The sequence below is a fragment of the Clarias gariepinus genome, chromosome 24 (assembly GCF_024256425.1).
Source record: "Clarias gariepinus isolate MV-2021 ecotype Netherlands chromosome 24, CGAR_prim_01v2, whole genome shotgun sequence".
Lineage (NCBI taxonomy): Eukaryota > Metazoa > Chordata > Actinopteri > Siluriformes > Clariidae > Clarias > Clarias gariepinus.
In genome coordinates this window covers 25,762,501-25,777,500 of record NC_071123.1, presented here as the reverse complement: position 1 = coordinate 25,777,500, position 15,000 = coordinate 25,762,501, and the positions used below count along the sequence as shown (strand labels likewise).

The 15,000-nt window shown below is 42.9% G+C and overlaps 1 protein-coding gene across 1 annotated transcript in view; it reads left to right on the top strand.

The window, feature by feature from the left end:
• efnb1 (ephrin-B1) overlaps positions 1-15,000 on the top strand; it is a 34,591-nt gene that overhangs the window by 10,671 nt on the left and 8,920 nt on the right. The window contains exon 2 of the mRNA XM_053485516.1: positions 6,722-6,999. Coding sequence (XP_053341491.1) covers positions 6,722-6,999 — 278 coding nt within the window. The remainder of the gene's footprint in view (positions 1-6,721; positions 7,000-15,000) is intronic.

Sequence of the window (15,000 nt, the reverse complement as noted above, 5' to 3'; positions counted from 1 at the left end):
TGTGTGTGTTGTGCTGAGGACTTTTAACCCATGCCGTTGTTCCCTTGGCAGTGTGTCAGGGTGTGTATGTGTCCAGAGACACACTGCGTTCACTACATAGTGCACTATTTGTCTGTTTTGTAGCTCACTTCTGAACTCCCATGATGCACTGCAGCATCACAGGGTGTCCAATAGTGAACACACAATACCCATAATGCACTGCAGCAGGACACGGTGTACTGGAGAGCACACGATACCCGTATATATGAAATTGCCTGAAAGGTGCTGTGTGTGTGTGTGTGTGTGTGTGTGTGTGTGTGTGTGTAGTTTTTCTGCCCATGATGTGAATTTAATGCTTGTTGACCAGGAATAACCTGTTTTGTGTGTGTGTGTGTGTGTGTGTGTTTCTGATCAGCATGTGACCGCTTTCTGATCCGTGTCGGAAACTGTAAGAAATACAGTGTAAGATAACACAGAAAGACAGATGGGGGTGAGACAGGGAGAGAGACAGACAGGGGGTGAGACAGCGCGAAAGACAGAAAGGGAGTGACACGGGGGGTGAGACATGGGATGAGACATTGGGTGAGAGTGACAGGGAGTGAGACAGAGAGAGAGAGAGATAGGCAGACAGACAGGGAGAGAAACAGGGGGTGAGACAAGGTGAAAGACAGAACGGGAGTGAGACATGGGATGAGACATTGGACCAGTGAGACAGGGAGTGAGAAAGACAGGGAGACAGAGAGGGAAAGAAACAGGGAGTGAGACGGGGTGAAAGACAGAAAGGGAGTGAGACACGGGATGAGACATTGGACCAGTGAGACAGACAGGGAGACAGAGAGAGAAACAGGGGGTGAGACAGACAGAGAGACAGAGAGAGACAGGGTCTCAGTGTCTTAAATGAGTGAAGTCTGTCAGACTCAGACTGTGTTTTGCTGACTGTGTGTGTGTGTGTGTGTGTGTGTGTGTGTGTGTGTGAGAGATAGGACACATTCCTGTGCAGTTGCACTTGGATACACACACAATACCAGGGGAATGAGTGGGAGGACAAATACACATCTGTGTGTGTGTGTGTGTGTGTGTGTGTGTGTGTAAAGTAAATAAATTGATCGTGGTCGAGGCGTCGCTTCCCAGAGCAACACAAACATCTGTATTTCTTTGTTTGCATATGGGGAAAGGCCCTGTGTGTGTGTGTGTGTGTGTGTGTGTGTGTGTGTGTGTGTGAGATATGTAATCTGCTAGTTGTTAGGGTGATGTGTAGAGCTGTGAAACACTCTCATCACTCACTTCTTCCCCCGTATGCAAATGAACCTGATTTACATACTAACCTGATATTTTCTGTGATATTTGCATAAAATTTACATTGTTAAAAAGTCTAAGAATAAGAAGCAACAATAACGTTTCAGCTAAAGGAAGCGCTGCAGCTGCAGAGAGCAATTTAAATAACAGTTATTAACTGTGTGTGTGTGTGTGTGTGTGTGTGTGTGTGTGTGTGAGAGAGTGTGTGTGTGTGAGTGTGTGTGTGAGAGTGTGTGTGAGAGTGTGTGTGAGAGTGTGAGAGAGTGTGTGTGTGTCACAGTTATGAGACTGCTTGTTTACTTCCTGTTTGTGTTTATTATTTGTGACTCATGGGGCCGCTGTAGTCTCAGCACATTTATAATAGAACTTGTCTCTGTCTGTCTCTCTGTCTGTCTCCCTGTCTGTCTCCCTGTCTGTCTCTCTGTCTCTCTGTCTGTCTCTCTGTGTCCCTGTCTGTCTCTCTGTCTCTCTGTCTGTCTGTCTTTTCTTTTTATCCATCAGCATATCCCTCTCTACATGAATTGAATTAGTCTGGTACTCATCACTCTGTGTGTGTGTGTGTGTGTGTGTGTGTGTGTGTGTGTGTGTGATGCTGTACATTGTGGATTTCGGGACAAATGCCAAATCATGTGATCTCAAACCCCTCTCGGAATGCTGTCAATGTGTGTGTGTATGTGTGTGTGTGTGTGTGTGTGTGTGTGTGTGTGTGTGTGAATGGGACTGATTTGCATGGCTGATGTATTCAGTGTTTAATTGGTGCCATTCAGTCGTCTACTAATCCCCATGTAGCCTCGTTATACAGAGAGACAGACAGAGAGAGAGTGAGAAAGAGGGACACAAAAACAGAGAGACAGAGTGTGAGAGAGAGAAAATGGGGAGAAAGAGAGACATATACTGAGAAAGTCAGACAGGAAGTGAGAGACGGAGAGAGAGATTGTATGAGAAAGTATGTCTTTACAATAATGCCTGTGGTGTTGGTCTTCACTGTAACGTAGGGCTGGACAATAATTCCATATCAATATATATCGCGGTAGAATTTTTTTCAATAATGGTGATTTGATTTTTAAACACATTTCCGATATTTCGATATACATTTGAATATATATATATTTATATACACAGTGGCGGACTGTCCATCTGGAGTACCGGGTACTGTTTTCCCAGTGGGCCGGCCCAGTCAGTACGCAAATATATAAAAAATGACGAAACCATAGTATTGCATCTCTTTCCTAATCATATGGATGAGTGCGTCGATCACACGGACGCCGCCGACAGAGAGCGTGTTGTTGCGGGAGAGAGAGGTTGTAGAGAGAGAATGTAGTCCAGTGTGGGAGATGCATTGTGGGTAATGAGGTCCGGTGTGTATGAACGCGAGTGCTATGTAAACTGAGATATAGAGCCTGAGTTTTGTTTTCTTTTCAGTAGTTTTTAGTTGGATTTAAGTGCAGGATCGACCCGAAAGGTTGTACTATAACCTGACAATGCAGCAAATAAAAAGAACATCGACCAGTTTGTCCGTCTCATCATTACACCAGCATGAATTAACGGGCTGTCACGCTGCCGCGAGCAACATTACAAATATAGCGGAGAAGCTAACAGTGTGTTTATGTTACCGCGCGTGCGGATGTTTTGCCCTCCCGCAATATTAATTAGACACCTTTACTTTTAATTTACGGAGGGAGAGATATTGATCTTTTCTCGATGCAGCGCATTTCTTTGAGCAAATTAATAATAATTTTAATTAATTAAGTTGCTCACTTTATTTATTTTATTATTTTTGTTTCTTTATCCTGGCTGAAGCGGTGTTTGTTGTTTCAATTTATATGAATAATCAGCCTGTTCTCGTTTAAATAGAAATATATTATTACATATATTATATTATATAATAAAAAAAAATATATATGATTTTATTAGAAGGAGCCTGGAGGTATTTTAGACTTGGCAAATTCAGTTTGCAGACGTCCATTGTGTGTGTCCTCGGCAGTTTTTTTCTGAGGCTTTTTAATATTGTCCATATTGATATCGAAATTATATCGTTTCGACCAAAATTAAGAAATATATCGTGATATAAATATTTCCCATATCGTCCAGCCCTACTGTAACGCCCACAGTATTGGTCTTCACTGTAACGCCCACAGTGTTGGTCTTCACTGTAACGCCCACAGTGTTGGTCTTCACTGTTACGTCCACAGTGTTGGTCTTCACTGTAACGTCCACGGTGTTGGTCTTCACTGTAACGTCCACGGTGTTGGTCTTCACTGTAACGTCCACGGTGTTGGTCTTCACTGTAACGTCCACGGTGTTGGTCTTCACTGTTACGTCCACAGTGTTGGTCTTCACTGTTATGTAGGGCTGCTCGATTATGGAATAAATCATAATCACGATTATTATGGTCATGATTGAAATTACGATTATTTTACACGATTACTTATTGACTTAAAAATATGTTGCATTTATTGAACAGAACAGTGTTTAAACAGATTAAGACAAAATAGAACTCCTTAAAACAGATTAAAACAGATAAAACAGATAAAGGCAAACAAGATCACAATCTTTTAAAAACAAGTAATAAATAAAATATAAATATTAAATCAAATAATAAATAAATTATAAATAATAAATGATTATTAATGGTGTCGAGATGGCAAAGCATAACACTTGTCCAGAGTATTTATCATTTTCCTGAATCCTTCGTTCTCAGCCGTACTAATAGGGCACATGTCTTTGGCTAAAAAGTATGTAACAGCATCTGTTATTTTTTGTGCCTTTCTGAGCTGGATGGATACGGAGTTGCACTGAAGAGCGTCTCTTTAATGGATGACTGTGTTGCCGAGGATGTTGTGGGGGTTGTTCGTCGTTCTTTCTGTTTCTTTATTAGTTGGTCATATGTCGGTCTGTGTTTAAATTTTAAATGGTTAAAAAGATTTGTGATGTTACCAACCGGTACCGACACAACCGCGTAGAAAATCTTGCACCTAATATGTTTTTGATCCACGTCCGCTTCCTCGAATCCAAACTGTTCACGAATAACAGAATTGCTTCTACCTCTTTTGTTGACCAAAGACTTCTGTGGCTGTAACGTCCACAGTGAGAGGCTTTACTGTGAGAATTTTTACTGTAACGTCCACAGTGAAAGGCTTTACTGTACGAGTCTTTTCTATAACGTCCACGGTGTAAGTCTTTACTGTAACGTCCACGGTGTTAGTCTTTACTGTAACGTCCACGGTGTTAGTCTTTACTGTAACGTCCACGGTGTTAGTCTTTACTGTAACGTCCACGGTGTTAGTCTTTACTGTAACGTCCACGGTGCTAGTCTTTACTGTAACGTCCACGGTGCAAGTCTTTACTGTAACGTCCACGGTGTTAGTCTTTACTGTAACGTCCACGGTGTTAGTCTTTACTGTAACGTCCACGGTGTTAGTCTTTACTGTAACGTCCACGGTGCTAGTCTTTACTGTAACGTCCACGGTGCAAGTCTTTACTGTAACGTCCACGGTGCAAGTCTTTACTGTAACGTCCACGGTGCAAGTCTTTACTGTAACGTCCACGGTGTTAGTCTTTACTGTAACGTCCACGGTGTTAGTCTTTACTGTAACGTCCACGGTGTTAGTCTTTACTGTAACGTCCACGGTGTTAGTCTTTACTGTAACGTCCACGGTGTTAGTCTTTACTGTAACGTCCACTGTGAGACTCTTTACTGTGCGAGGCTTTTCTGTAATGTCCACAGTGTTAGTCTTCACTGTAACGTCCACTGTGAGAGTCTTTACTGTGAGAGGTTTTACTGTGAGAGGTTTTACTGTAACGTCCACAGTAAGAGTCTTTACCGCAATGTCCATGTTGCGAGTCCTTTTGGTAACGCCATCATCGCGCAGTAATAAAGGAAATTTTTGTAATGCTAACTTTTCTGATACGCGATAATGAGATGAACTCATTCAGAGGAAAATTAATGCATAAAAGAAAATCAGGAATAACGGAGAGAGAGAGAGAAGAGGAAGGAAGCGAGAAAACACTGAACACCCGGGAACAATGTCGCACACATAATGAGTGAAACAGAGTAATTATGTTACCATAGCAACGATTAAATCTGATTAATCTGATTGGCTGTCAGGTCCCACTCAAAATCTGGTGCGTCTCAGGTCCCGCTGTCTGAACTGTGACAGACACTGATGAAATCTTTTCAGGAGAAGGTCACACACACACACACACACACACACACACACACACACACACACACACACACACACACACAGCTGTCAGAAGTGTGATGTCTTCATTGAGAAGAGGGATAAAGGGATAAAGACGTTTTTAGCGACTGAAGAGACAAAAGTCACACTGAAAGAGTTTAACCCGCCCACGCACACGCATACACACTCACACACTCACACACTCACACACACACACCCTCACACAACACACTCTGAGAGATTAGAGAAAGAAAGACTGGATCAGAGACACTTTAGTCATATTGAGAAGTGTTAAGCGCTCTGTGTGTGTGTGTGTGTGTGTGTGTGTGTGTGTGTGTGTGTGTAGCAGCAGGGAGTCCCAGGAGCTCTGATGAGAAAGACAGTAGGGATTAAATATACTATAAAACCTTCTCATCCAATCAGACGCGTCGCATTGAGCCCAACTAATGAATATGTAAATCAGGAGCATTAATATTTATAGATGTCAAGTAGGCATTTAACATGAGACATGAGAATAATGCAATAAAATAAACCAGACGTTATATCACACGCATGGACACACACACACACACACACACACACACACACACACGCAATATTGGTTACTCGATCTCTCTATACACACAGGAACCTGGATAAGTGCCAGTGTAACACAGAGAACACACTGTGTGTGTGTGTGTGTGTGTGTGTGTGTGTGTGTGTGTGTGTGTGTGTGAGTGTGAGGGAGATGATTATTTCAGAAAATGACAATTTGTTGAAGGAGATGTGGCTATTTATTCTCTCTCTCTCTCTCTTAAAAGGTCTCCATCTCTCTCTCTCACTCACACACACACACACACACACACACACACACACACGTGCGCGTGAATGCACAGAACAAATGACGTACCGATTACTGAATAAAAGATGAAGGTGAAAGTGAGACGGGTTACAGAGAAGGACAAAAGAGAGACAGAGCGACAGGTACAGAGAGTGAGACAGGTGTGAGACGGCTCGGTTGTCTTGGTTTAAAAATACACACACACTCACACACACTCTCACACACTCACACAGAGAAACACAAGAACACACACACAGTTATTACTTGTGATGTCTTCACACATGTAGAAAACACTCAGCCAATGGGATGAGTCCGTATGCAAATGAGATTGATTAATATTCATGTGATCAGTAGAAGAAGGCGGGTCTATGTGCTGGTGTAATGATGTCGCTGATGTCTGTGTGTGTGTGTGTGTGTGTGTGTGTGTGTGTGCGCGCTGCAGGTTTGTCCCAGGTAAAGGCCTGGTGCTGTACCCTGAGATCGGGGACAGGTTGGACATCGTGTGCCCGCGGGCGTCCCCCGGTGGTGTGTATGAGTACTACAGGCTGTACCTGGTGAGCGGCGAGCAGGCGGAGTCGTGCAGCACCGTGCTGAACCCCAACATCCTGGTGACCTGCAACAAACCCGACAAGGACATCAAGTTCACCATCAAGTTCCAGGAGTTCAGTCCAAACTACATGGGGCTGGAGTTCAGACGCCACCAAGACTACTACATCATCAGTAAGTGTGTGTGTGTGTGTGTGTGTGTGTCCGGTGTTTATCTACACAGGTCTGATTTCCTCATTTACATCTAAACAACACGCCTCTCTCTCTCTCTCTCTCTGCCTCAGCCTCCATCTGTCCATCTGTCTCTCCGTCTCGTCTTTACGTCCTCTCTCTGTCTCTGTCTCTTCATCAGTCGTTTATGGATGAGTTATTTTATTTACTGTGTGTATTTAGTGGGACATGTGTTTAATTGGATTTTCTTTTCCACTGAACACACACACACACACACACACACACACACACACACAGATCGCCTCTTTTTGGATGGGAAAATAATAGAAAAAAGATGATATGAGACAGATCGGGACAGCCTGTGTGTGTGTGTGTGTGTGTGTGTGTGTGTGTGTGTGTGTGTGTGTGTGTGTGCCATGTGCACGCTTCATCGCTCGTTGAGCTTCACTGAGTTTTCAGTCCGTCGGCCATAAAGCTCAGATACATCCCATAATCAAGCTCACCTCAGCTGACCCGTCTCCACGGCAACCTCTCCTGACCAGACAAGTACAGACACGCACAGACGCACACACACACACACACACACACTTGAACACACCCCAAGTGAGACTTACAAGTTTAGATTTAGTCTGTGTGTGTGTGTGTGTGTGTGTGTGTGTGTGAGGGAGAGAGACAGAGTGTATTTAGTGGTCAGGTTTATATTCTGGTTCAGGATGCAGTTTACATCTTCACACACACACACACACAGAAAGCCAGACGAACATGCTGAAGTAATTAGACTCAAAAATCCCCAACAAACAGAAACAAATAAACGATGGAGGATCAGAAAAAATAGATATAAAGAGAGAAAGAAAATGTAAATGACAGACAAAAGGAAGAAGAGAACAAAAGAAGGGGATACGAGAGAAGATAAAGGGGAAAGATTTCTGTGTGTGTGTGTGTGTGTGTGTAAATGCAGTAATGAATAATTAATGAGGTGATAGAATTCACCCTGCTGTAGGATCATCACCTGTCACACTAGTGTGTTTAACATCTGTTACTGCGTGCGTGTGTGTGTCTTACGTGTGTATTATGTGTTTATTATGTGTTTACTGCATGTTTATTATCTGTTTATTGTGTGTTTGTTGCGTGTTTGATGGTGGACGCGGTTGCCGTGGAAATCCTCCCCGTTGCCGTAGTGATCCCCTTCAGGGATGCAACTGTGTGAGGCGTGAGGGGCTTCAGTGCTGATTGAGCTAACGTTGCTCTGTGTGTGTGTGTGTGTGTGTGTGTGTGTGTGTGTGTGTGTGTGGGAGAGGCTTTTATCTGCCTGTACGGCAGTGTTTAAGTGGAGTGTCTCACTGAGAGTGCATGCAGGTGAATGTTAAGCGAGCACACGGTGAGAGTCGCGCTTTAAACTCTAAGCCCTGGGTATTCAATTAACAGAAATGGGTGGAGTTTCTAAAATGGGGTGTGGCTTATTGATAAAGTCATACTTTATTTATTTTGGTTTATTTTGAAAATACATTGTCGAATTCTGTGTTAAGTCCAGCACTGTCTCCCACTGTGTCACTGTCTCAATGTCCTTATTGTCCCCTCGCTGTCCTAATGTCCTTACTGTCCCCTCGCTGTCTCACTCTGTCAATGTCCTTATTGTCCCCTCACTGTCTCAATGTCCTTATTTCTCACTGTCTCAATGTCCTTATTTCTCACTGTTCCACTGTACTTTCTGTCTGTTTTATTGTTCTACTTTCTGCCGTTCTGTGTTGTCTGTGTTTATGCTCTTGGTCTTTTAGTGTCTGTCTGTCTTCCTGTCCTTAGTTTTTTTTACTGTCTCATTGTTTCACTGTTTCACTGCTAGTCCTGTCTTACTGTCCCACTGTACTTTTTAACTCAATATCCCATGGTCTTACTGTGCTCACTGTCTTTACTGTCCCATTGTCCCACTGTCTTATTGCTATTACTTATTTTAAGTATTGTCACCGTACCTCTGTCTCACTGTCCTGTGTCTTAATCTCCTACTGTCTCACTGTCTCAAGTCCCTACTATCTTTCTGTCTTCTTCTCCTGCTCTCTGGCTGTTCTACTGTCTTCCTATTTCAATGTTCCACTGTCCTGTTCTCCCCAGCTCTCTGTCCCACTACAGTATGTGAGTCCAGGTGAAGTACCTGTTACTATGGAAACCATAAGGTGTGAAGATCTGTGGCTGAGTGTTGACGCGCGGTTTATCTGATTAGAGCCGTATCTCATATTGTCCCGAGTGTTTGCTTTATTTCTACATCGTCACGTTCGCTATCTCCTGATCTCTGTGGAGATTTAAAGTAACTGTTTGGTGTGCGCGTGTGTGCGCGTGTGTGTGTGCGCGTGTGTGAGCGTGTGTGTGCGCGTGTGCGCGTGTGTGTGTGCGCGTGTGTGCGCGTGTGCGTGTGTGTGCGTGTGTGTGTGTGTGCGTGTGCGTGTGTATGAGGTTCAGTCTAGACCCTGTTAAAACATTTCGGTAAGAGGTTTGCTTAAAACAAATCTGGCAACCTCAAAGGCTTAAACCTGCTTGCATGTGCACTCACACACACACACACACACTTATTAATCTGAAATGTCCACCCTGACCAACCCAAAACTACACACACACACACACACACGCATGCATGCACACGCACGTACTAAACATTAAATATAATTATACAAATTATATGTTTAATGTGTGTGTGTGTGTGTGTGTGTGTGTGTGTGTTTGAAACAAAGCCATTATTGTTCAGTAGAGAAGCAGTTTGACTTGTTCACTTACAAGGAAACCTCACCACTCTCTCTCTCTCTCTCTGTCCATCTTTCTCTCTCTCTTGCTCTCTGTTTCTCTCGGTGCACTTTCTGTCTCTATTTATTTAGCCTCTTTCTTTCTCTCTCTCTCTCTCTCACACACACACACACACACACACACACACATACACACACACTGTCCCATTCTTTCACTCTTTCTGACATTCTCTATCACTATGCATGTCTCTCTCTTCTGTCTCTCTCCTCCTGTCTCTCTGTCCTCCTGTCTTACACTCTGTCTCTCTCTCTCCTTCTGTCTCTCTCTCTGTCCTCCTGTCTTACACTCTGTCTCTCTCCTCCTGTCTCTCTGTCCTCCTATCTTACACTCTGTCTCTCTCTCCTCCTGTCTCTCTCTCACTGTCCTCCTGTCTTACACTCTGTCTCTCTCTCCTCCTGTCTCTCTCTCTGTCCTCCTGTCTTACACTCTGTCTCTCTCCTCCTGTCTCTCTGTCCTCCTGTCTTACACTCTGTGTCTCTCCTCCTGTCTCAGTCTGTCTCTCCCCTGCTGTCTCAGCGTGTGATTGGCTGGATTATTAGACGGCTATCGCCGTGGTTACGCAGTACAGACCCTGTGTAAGTGTGCTGTAGAGGAATGTGGCGTTGCCGTGACGATTAACTGTGATTAAGTGTAATTGAGGGTGATGTGGATGACGTGAGCGCAGCGTGACTCCTCGTTTCACTCCACTTCTGTATTTATACTCGTCATAAATAACACTCGCTGACCAGTTCTCTCTCTCACACACACACACACACACACACACACACACACACACACACACACACCACTGTAACCCCGCTGACAGACCAAGAAGCAGAAATTAAAAATCTGTCTCTTCCTATTCACTTCAAACCAGAGCCACCGTCTGGTGTGTGTGTGTGTGTGTGTGTGTGTGTGTGTGTGTGTGTGTGTGAGTTTAAATGTAGTAAAGCCCAGTGGGGTTGGTAGGTTATTGCGTTTAATCTTTAGATCCCCCTCTCTGTCTTTTTTTTTCCTCTTGCTCACACACACACACACACACACACACACACAGAGGGGCCATGTAGATTTAAAGGTCAGCTGGGATGTGATTGGAGGATAGGGTCGGAGCGTTCTGATTGGTTAAGGATTTTGTAAAGTTTAATCTGGCTGTGTGATCACGCGCCCACACACACACACACACACACACACACACACACACACACACACACAACAGCAGCGGTAAGATAATCTGTCTGAATGCATTAAAAAGACTGCAAAGTTTGTGCAAAAGTTTGTGCATCCTTCAAACTGATTAATGCTGTGAGTTAATAACGTCAGAGATTAGGGGAAGACCCCCCCGCCCCCACACACACACACCTACACACACTCACACACACACACCTACACACACTCACACACACACACGGATGTTTAGAAACACTTTGTTTTTTCATTCCGCCTCATGTTTTGTAGAATACAGGAGTCTCTTTCTGATTTCTTTAATCTTATGAACGATAGAATCCGTCTGTTCTCAGCGCGGTGCTCGGCTCTAATTACACACCTGCCCTGAAATATATTAAATTAAATTAAAATAAAAAAAAACATAAAATGATGCTATTAATCATGCAGCAACAGCTATAAATATATACGGCCTACCACCAATTTATCAAAGGTATTATTATTATTATTATTATTATATTTTTACAATTTATAAAAGAAATATAAATATGTGGAGTTCAGTGTAATTATAATTAATTTAAGTTAAAACTATTACACTTCACATTACACAACTACAGTACATACTGATACCTCTCTCTCTCTCTCTCTCTCTCTCTCTCTCTCTCTCTCTCTCTCTCTCTCTCTCTCTCTCTCTCTATCTCTCTCTCTATATATATATATATAAAATATTATATTTATAGTTTAACTTTATTCTCCTCTGCATTTTCTTTCATGTTCTGTGTAATTGAGAGTTCCTGTGTAACTGTTCCTATCTGAGCTCAGGGAGAGGGGTATGATCGTACCCCTGCGTGTCACACTGTGTATGGTTGTGTAGTGATAAATAAAAGTTCATTTGAATTTAACTGTGAGGATTAAAACACTGAACTGATTTATAAATTCATCTTCTGCTATAAAAGCCACTAAAATTCAGATATTTAAATGAACGTAATGTGTCTAAAATAAATCTAATCCTGACCTCTGATTTACTGATCACTCTAAAGAAGATTCATGTGTTATTATTTTATATTCATAGTTCTGTCCAGACGTGGGAGTGTGTGTGTGTGTGTGTGTGTGTGTGTGTGTGTCTAACTCAGCCAGATAGCGGCCAAAAGTCCTTCAGGATGGAATCAGTTTGGGTTTTACTTTAACTCCTGACAATAAGAGAAATTTCCAACATTACAGTTTTGCATAGTGTGTGTGTGTGTGTGTGTGTGTTTAAAATATATATTCATACAAGTTAAAGTTTAAAATGTGGAAATGAATAGGGAAGGAATAGAATTTTTATGGTGTGACCGTGGTGTGTGTGTGTGTGTGTGTGTGTGTTTTATATTCCGTAATTCCTCATCCGAACTCCGCAAAATTCCTGATTTTATGAGCAGACATTTTGTCTCTGCTACAGCAGGAACGCATTACTGTGTGTGTGTGTGTGTGTGTGTGTGTGTGTGTGTGTGTGTTAGAGAGATTTGAAGCCTGGAAGCTCGAGTTCCTCAAGCTTCCAGTCTTCGAATCTTTTTTACACACACACACACACACACACACACACACACACACACACACACACACACACCCAGAGGAAGTGTGTTGGTTAATTAGAGGTGCTAACGAGAGCACGGCTACATTTATTATAGTAACATGACAGCGCGTTTCCTTTTGATTTTCTTACACACACACACACACACACACACACACACACACACAGTCCGGTATGTTTTCTGTTAGTCTGTAATAAGAAGGAAAGTCTGAATATTTGTCCAGCGGTTCAGCAAGTTCTTGTTTTTTTTTCCTGTGAAAAAGAAAAACGCCTGCTTTTGATTATTGTCTTTTTTTGTTGTTGGTGTTTTTGTTTGTTTTTTTCTGTAGAGTGCAACTTTGACGTGTAACACTGAAGTGTGTTTAGTCTGCGTGCAGGAGCTTCTGTTTTGAAGCATGGTGCTACACCGGGGTTGTTTTCGTTGTTGTTTTTTTGCCCTCAGAAACCTGACACGTCTCGCTGTGATACTGAATAAAAACTCCTGTCTTCTCGTTTTTTCCGCGGTTGTTTGTTTTTGGTTTTTGGTGTTTGTGTTGGCGTAAAGACGCATGTACAGTACGTGTGTGTGTCAGTAAATTAGTTTAACGGATAAGAAATAATTTTAGATAGAACTTAGTCTGAATTAAAGAATAAACAAATAATTATACATTTTAATTAAATGAAAATATTCAATTAAAAGCCTTATGTTTAAACAATGTTAATAAATATACAGTGCGCCTCCTTTTTTGCTGATTAATATGTAATTATTTATTTAGTTATTTGTTAGTTTTTAGTAGATCTTCTTTTTTCTGTTTTTCTGTTCTTCTCCTGTGTGGGAGGAGCTAATTATTGGCTTAAAATCTAAATATATATATTTTATTCAGTATTAAATCTGGAATTGTGTATTTTTGACAGTAAAAGAGTCGCGATCCAATCAGCACCTGGGATCCAGGAGGTTATCGTCCCTGCAGATTCCCCTGGAGATTCCCCACGGTGCCTTCAATTAACCTGAAATTAATTCATTTAGTTGTTTGCTTGTTTTTTGGAAATCTACACCAGAATGACACAAACATCCTAATTATATAAAAGGAATCATTTTACCCGGAGAAAATGCCGTAGAAGTCATTATTTATAATTCTAAACAAACGTCGCTCCGCCTGATGAAGTGTGAACATCTGCAGGGTTAATGAGGAACTGCACCAGAAACGGATCTCATCTGAACAGAAACGTCCACATTAATATAATATAATATAATATAATTATTACATTAAATATATACATATAATATAAAATATAACTCATAAGTAATAAAGTACAGATAATTCATTTATTTGTTTCCTGCAAGCAGGGATGCAGTGTGGGATATTTACTAAGTGATGAATTCGGAGTGTATCCTTCAGACGGAACAACTTTTTTTTTGTGCCTAAAAGCAAACTTTTGATTTATTTAATGTTTATTTTTAAACTTTCAGCGTCTCTGTTCCAATGTTCCAGCACTTAACGAGTTTCTGATTCCTCTGAGGAAAAAATAAAACACATTTTTCCTTTGCCTCGCCCTCACACAGTTTATTTAAAATAAGTAGTGTGTGTGTGTGTGTGTGTGTGTGTGTGTTTTAAATGAGTTTTTATTAGAACTGAGATAAACACAGAGCGTTCCAGACTCCTCAGTACAGACTTTTTAAAAACTTAAAGTAAAAACTTTTTCCTACTTTGTTTATGTTAAACATGTTTCAGATTTCTTTTTGAGGACCGGAGTGTGTGTGCGGGAGTGTGTGTGCGGGAGTGTGTGTGCGGGAGTGTGTGTGCGGGAGTGTGTGTGCCGGGAGTGTGTGTGCGGGAGTGTGTGTGCCGGGAGTGTGTGTGCCGGGAGTGTGTGTGCCGGGAGTGTGTGTGCCGGGAGTGTGTGTGCCGGGAGTGTGTGTGCCGGGAGAGTGTGTGCCGGGAGTGTGTGTGCCGGGAGTGTGTGTGCCGGAGTGTGTGTGCGGGAGTGTGTGTGCCGGGGTGTGTGTGCGGGAGTGTGTGTGCGGGACTGTGTGTGTGCGGGACTGTGTGTGTGCGGGACTGTGTGTGTGCGGGACTGTGTGTGTGCGGGACTGTGTGTGTGCGGGACTGTGTGTGTGCGGGACTGTGTGTGTGCGGGACTGTGTGTGTGCGGGAGTGTGTGTGCCGGGGTGTGTGTGCCGGGGTGTGTGTGCGGGAGTGTGTGTGCGGGAGTGTGTGTGCGGGAGTGTGTGTGCGGGAGTGTGTGTGCGGGAGTGTGTGTGCCGGGGTGTGTGTGCCGGGGTGTGTGTGCGGGACTGTGTGTGTGCGGGACTGTGTGCGCCGGGGTGTGTGTGCGGGACTGTGTGTGTGCGCCGGGGTGTGTGCGCCGGGGTGTGTGTGCACCGGAGTGTAACCTCAGCCAGGTGTCAGGGGTGCCAATACATATGCACTATACTATAAATGCAGGAACAAAACACACTGTTACAGATCTATCACGAGGAGTTTTAGTGCCTGATGTTTACACTAACGCCATTGATCCTAATC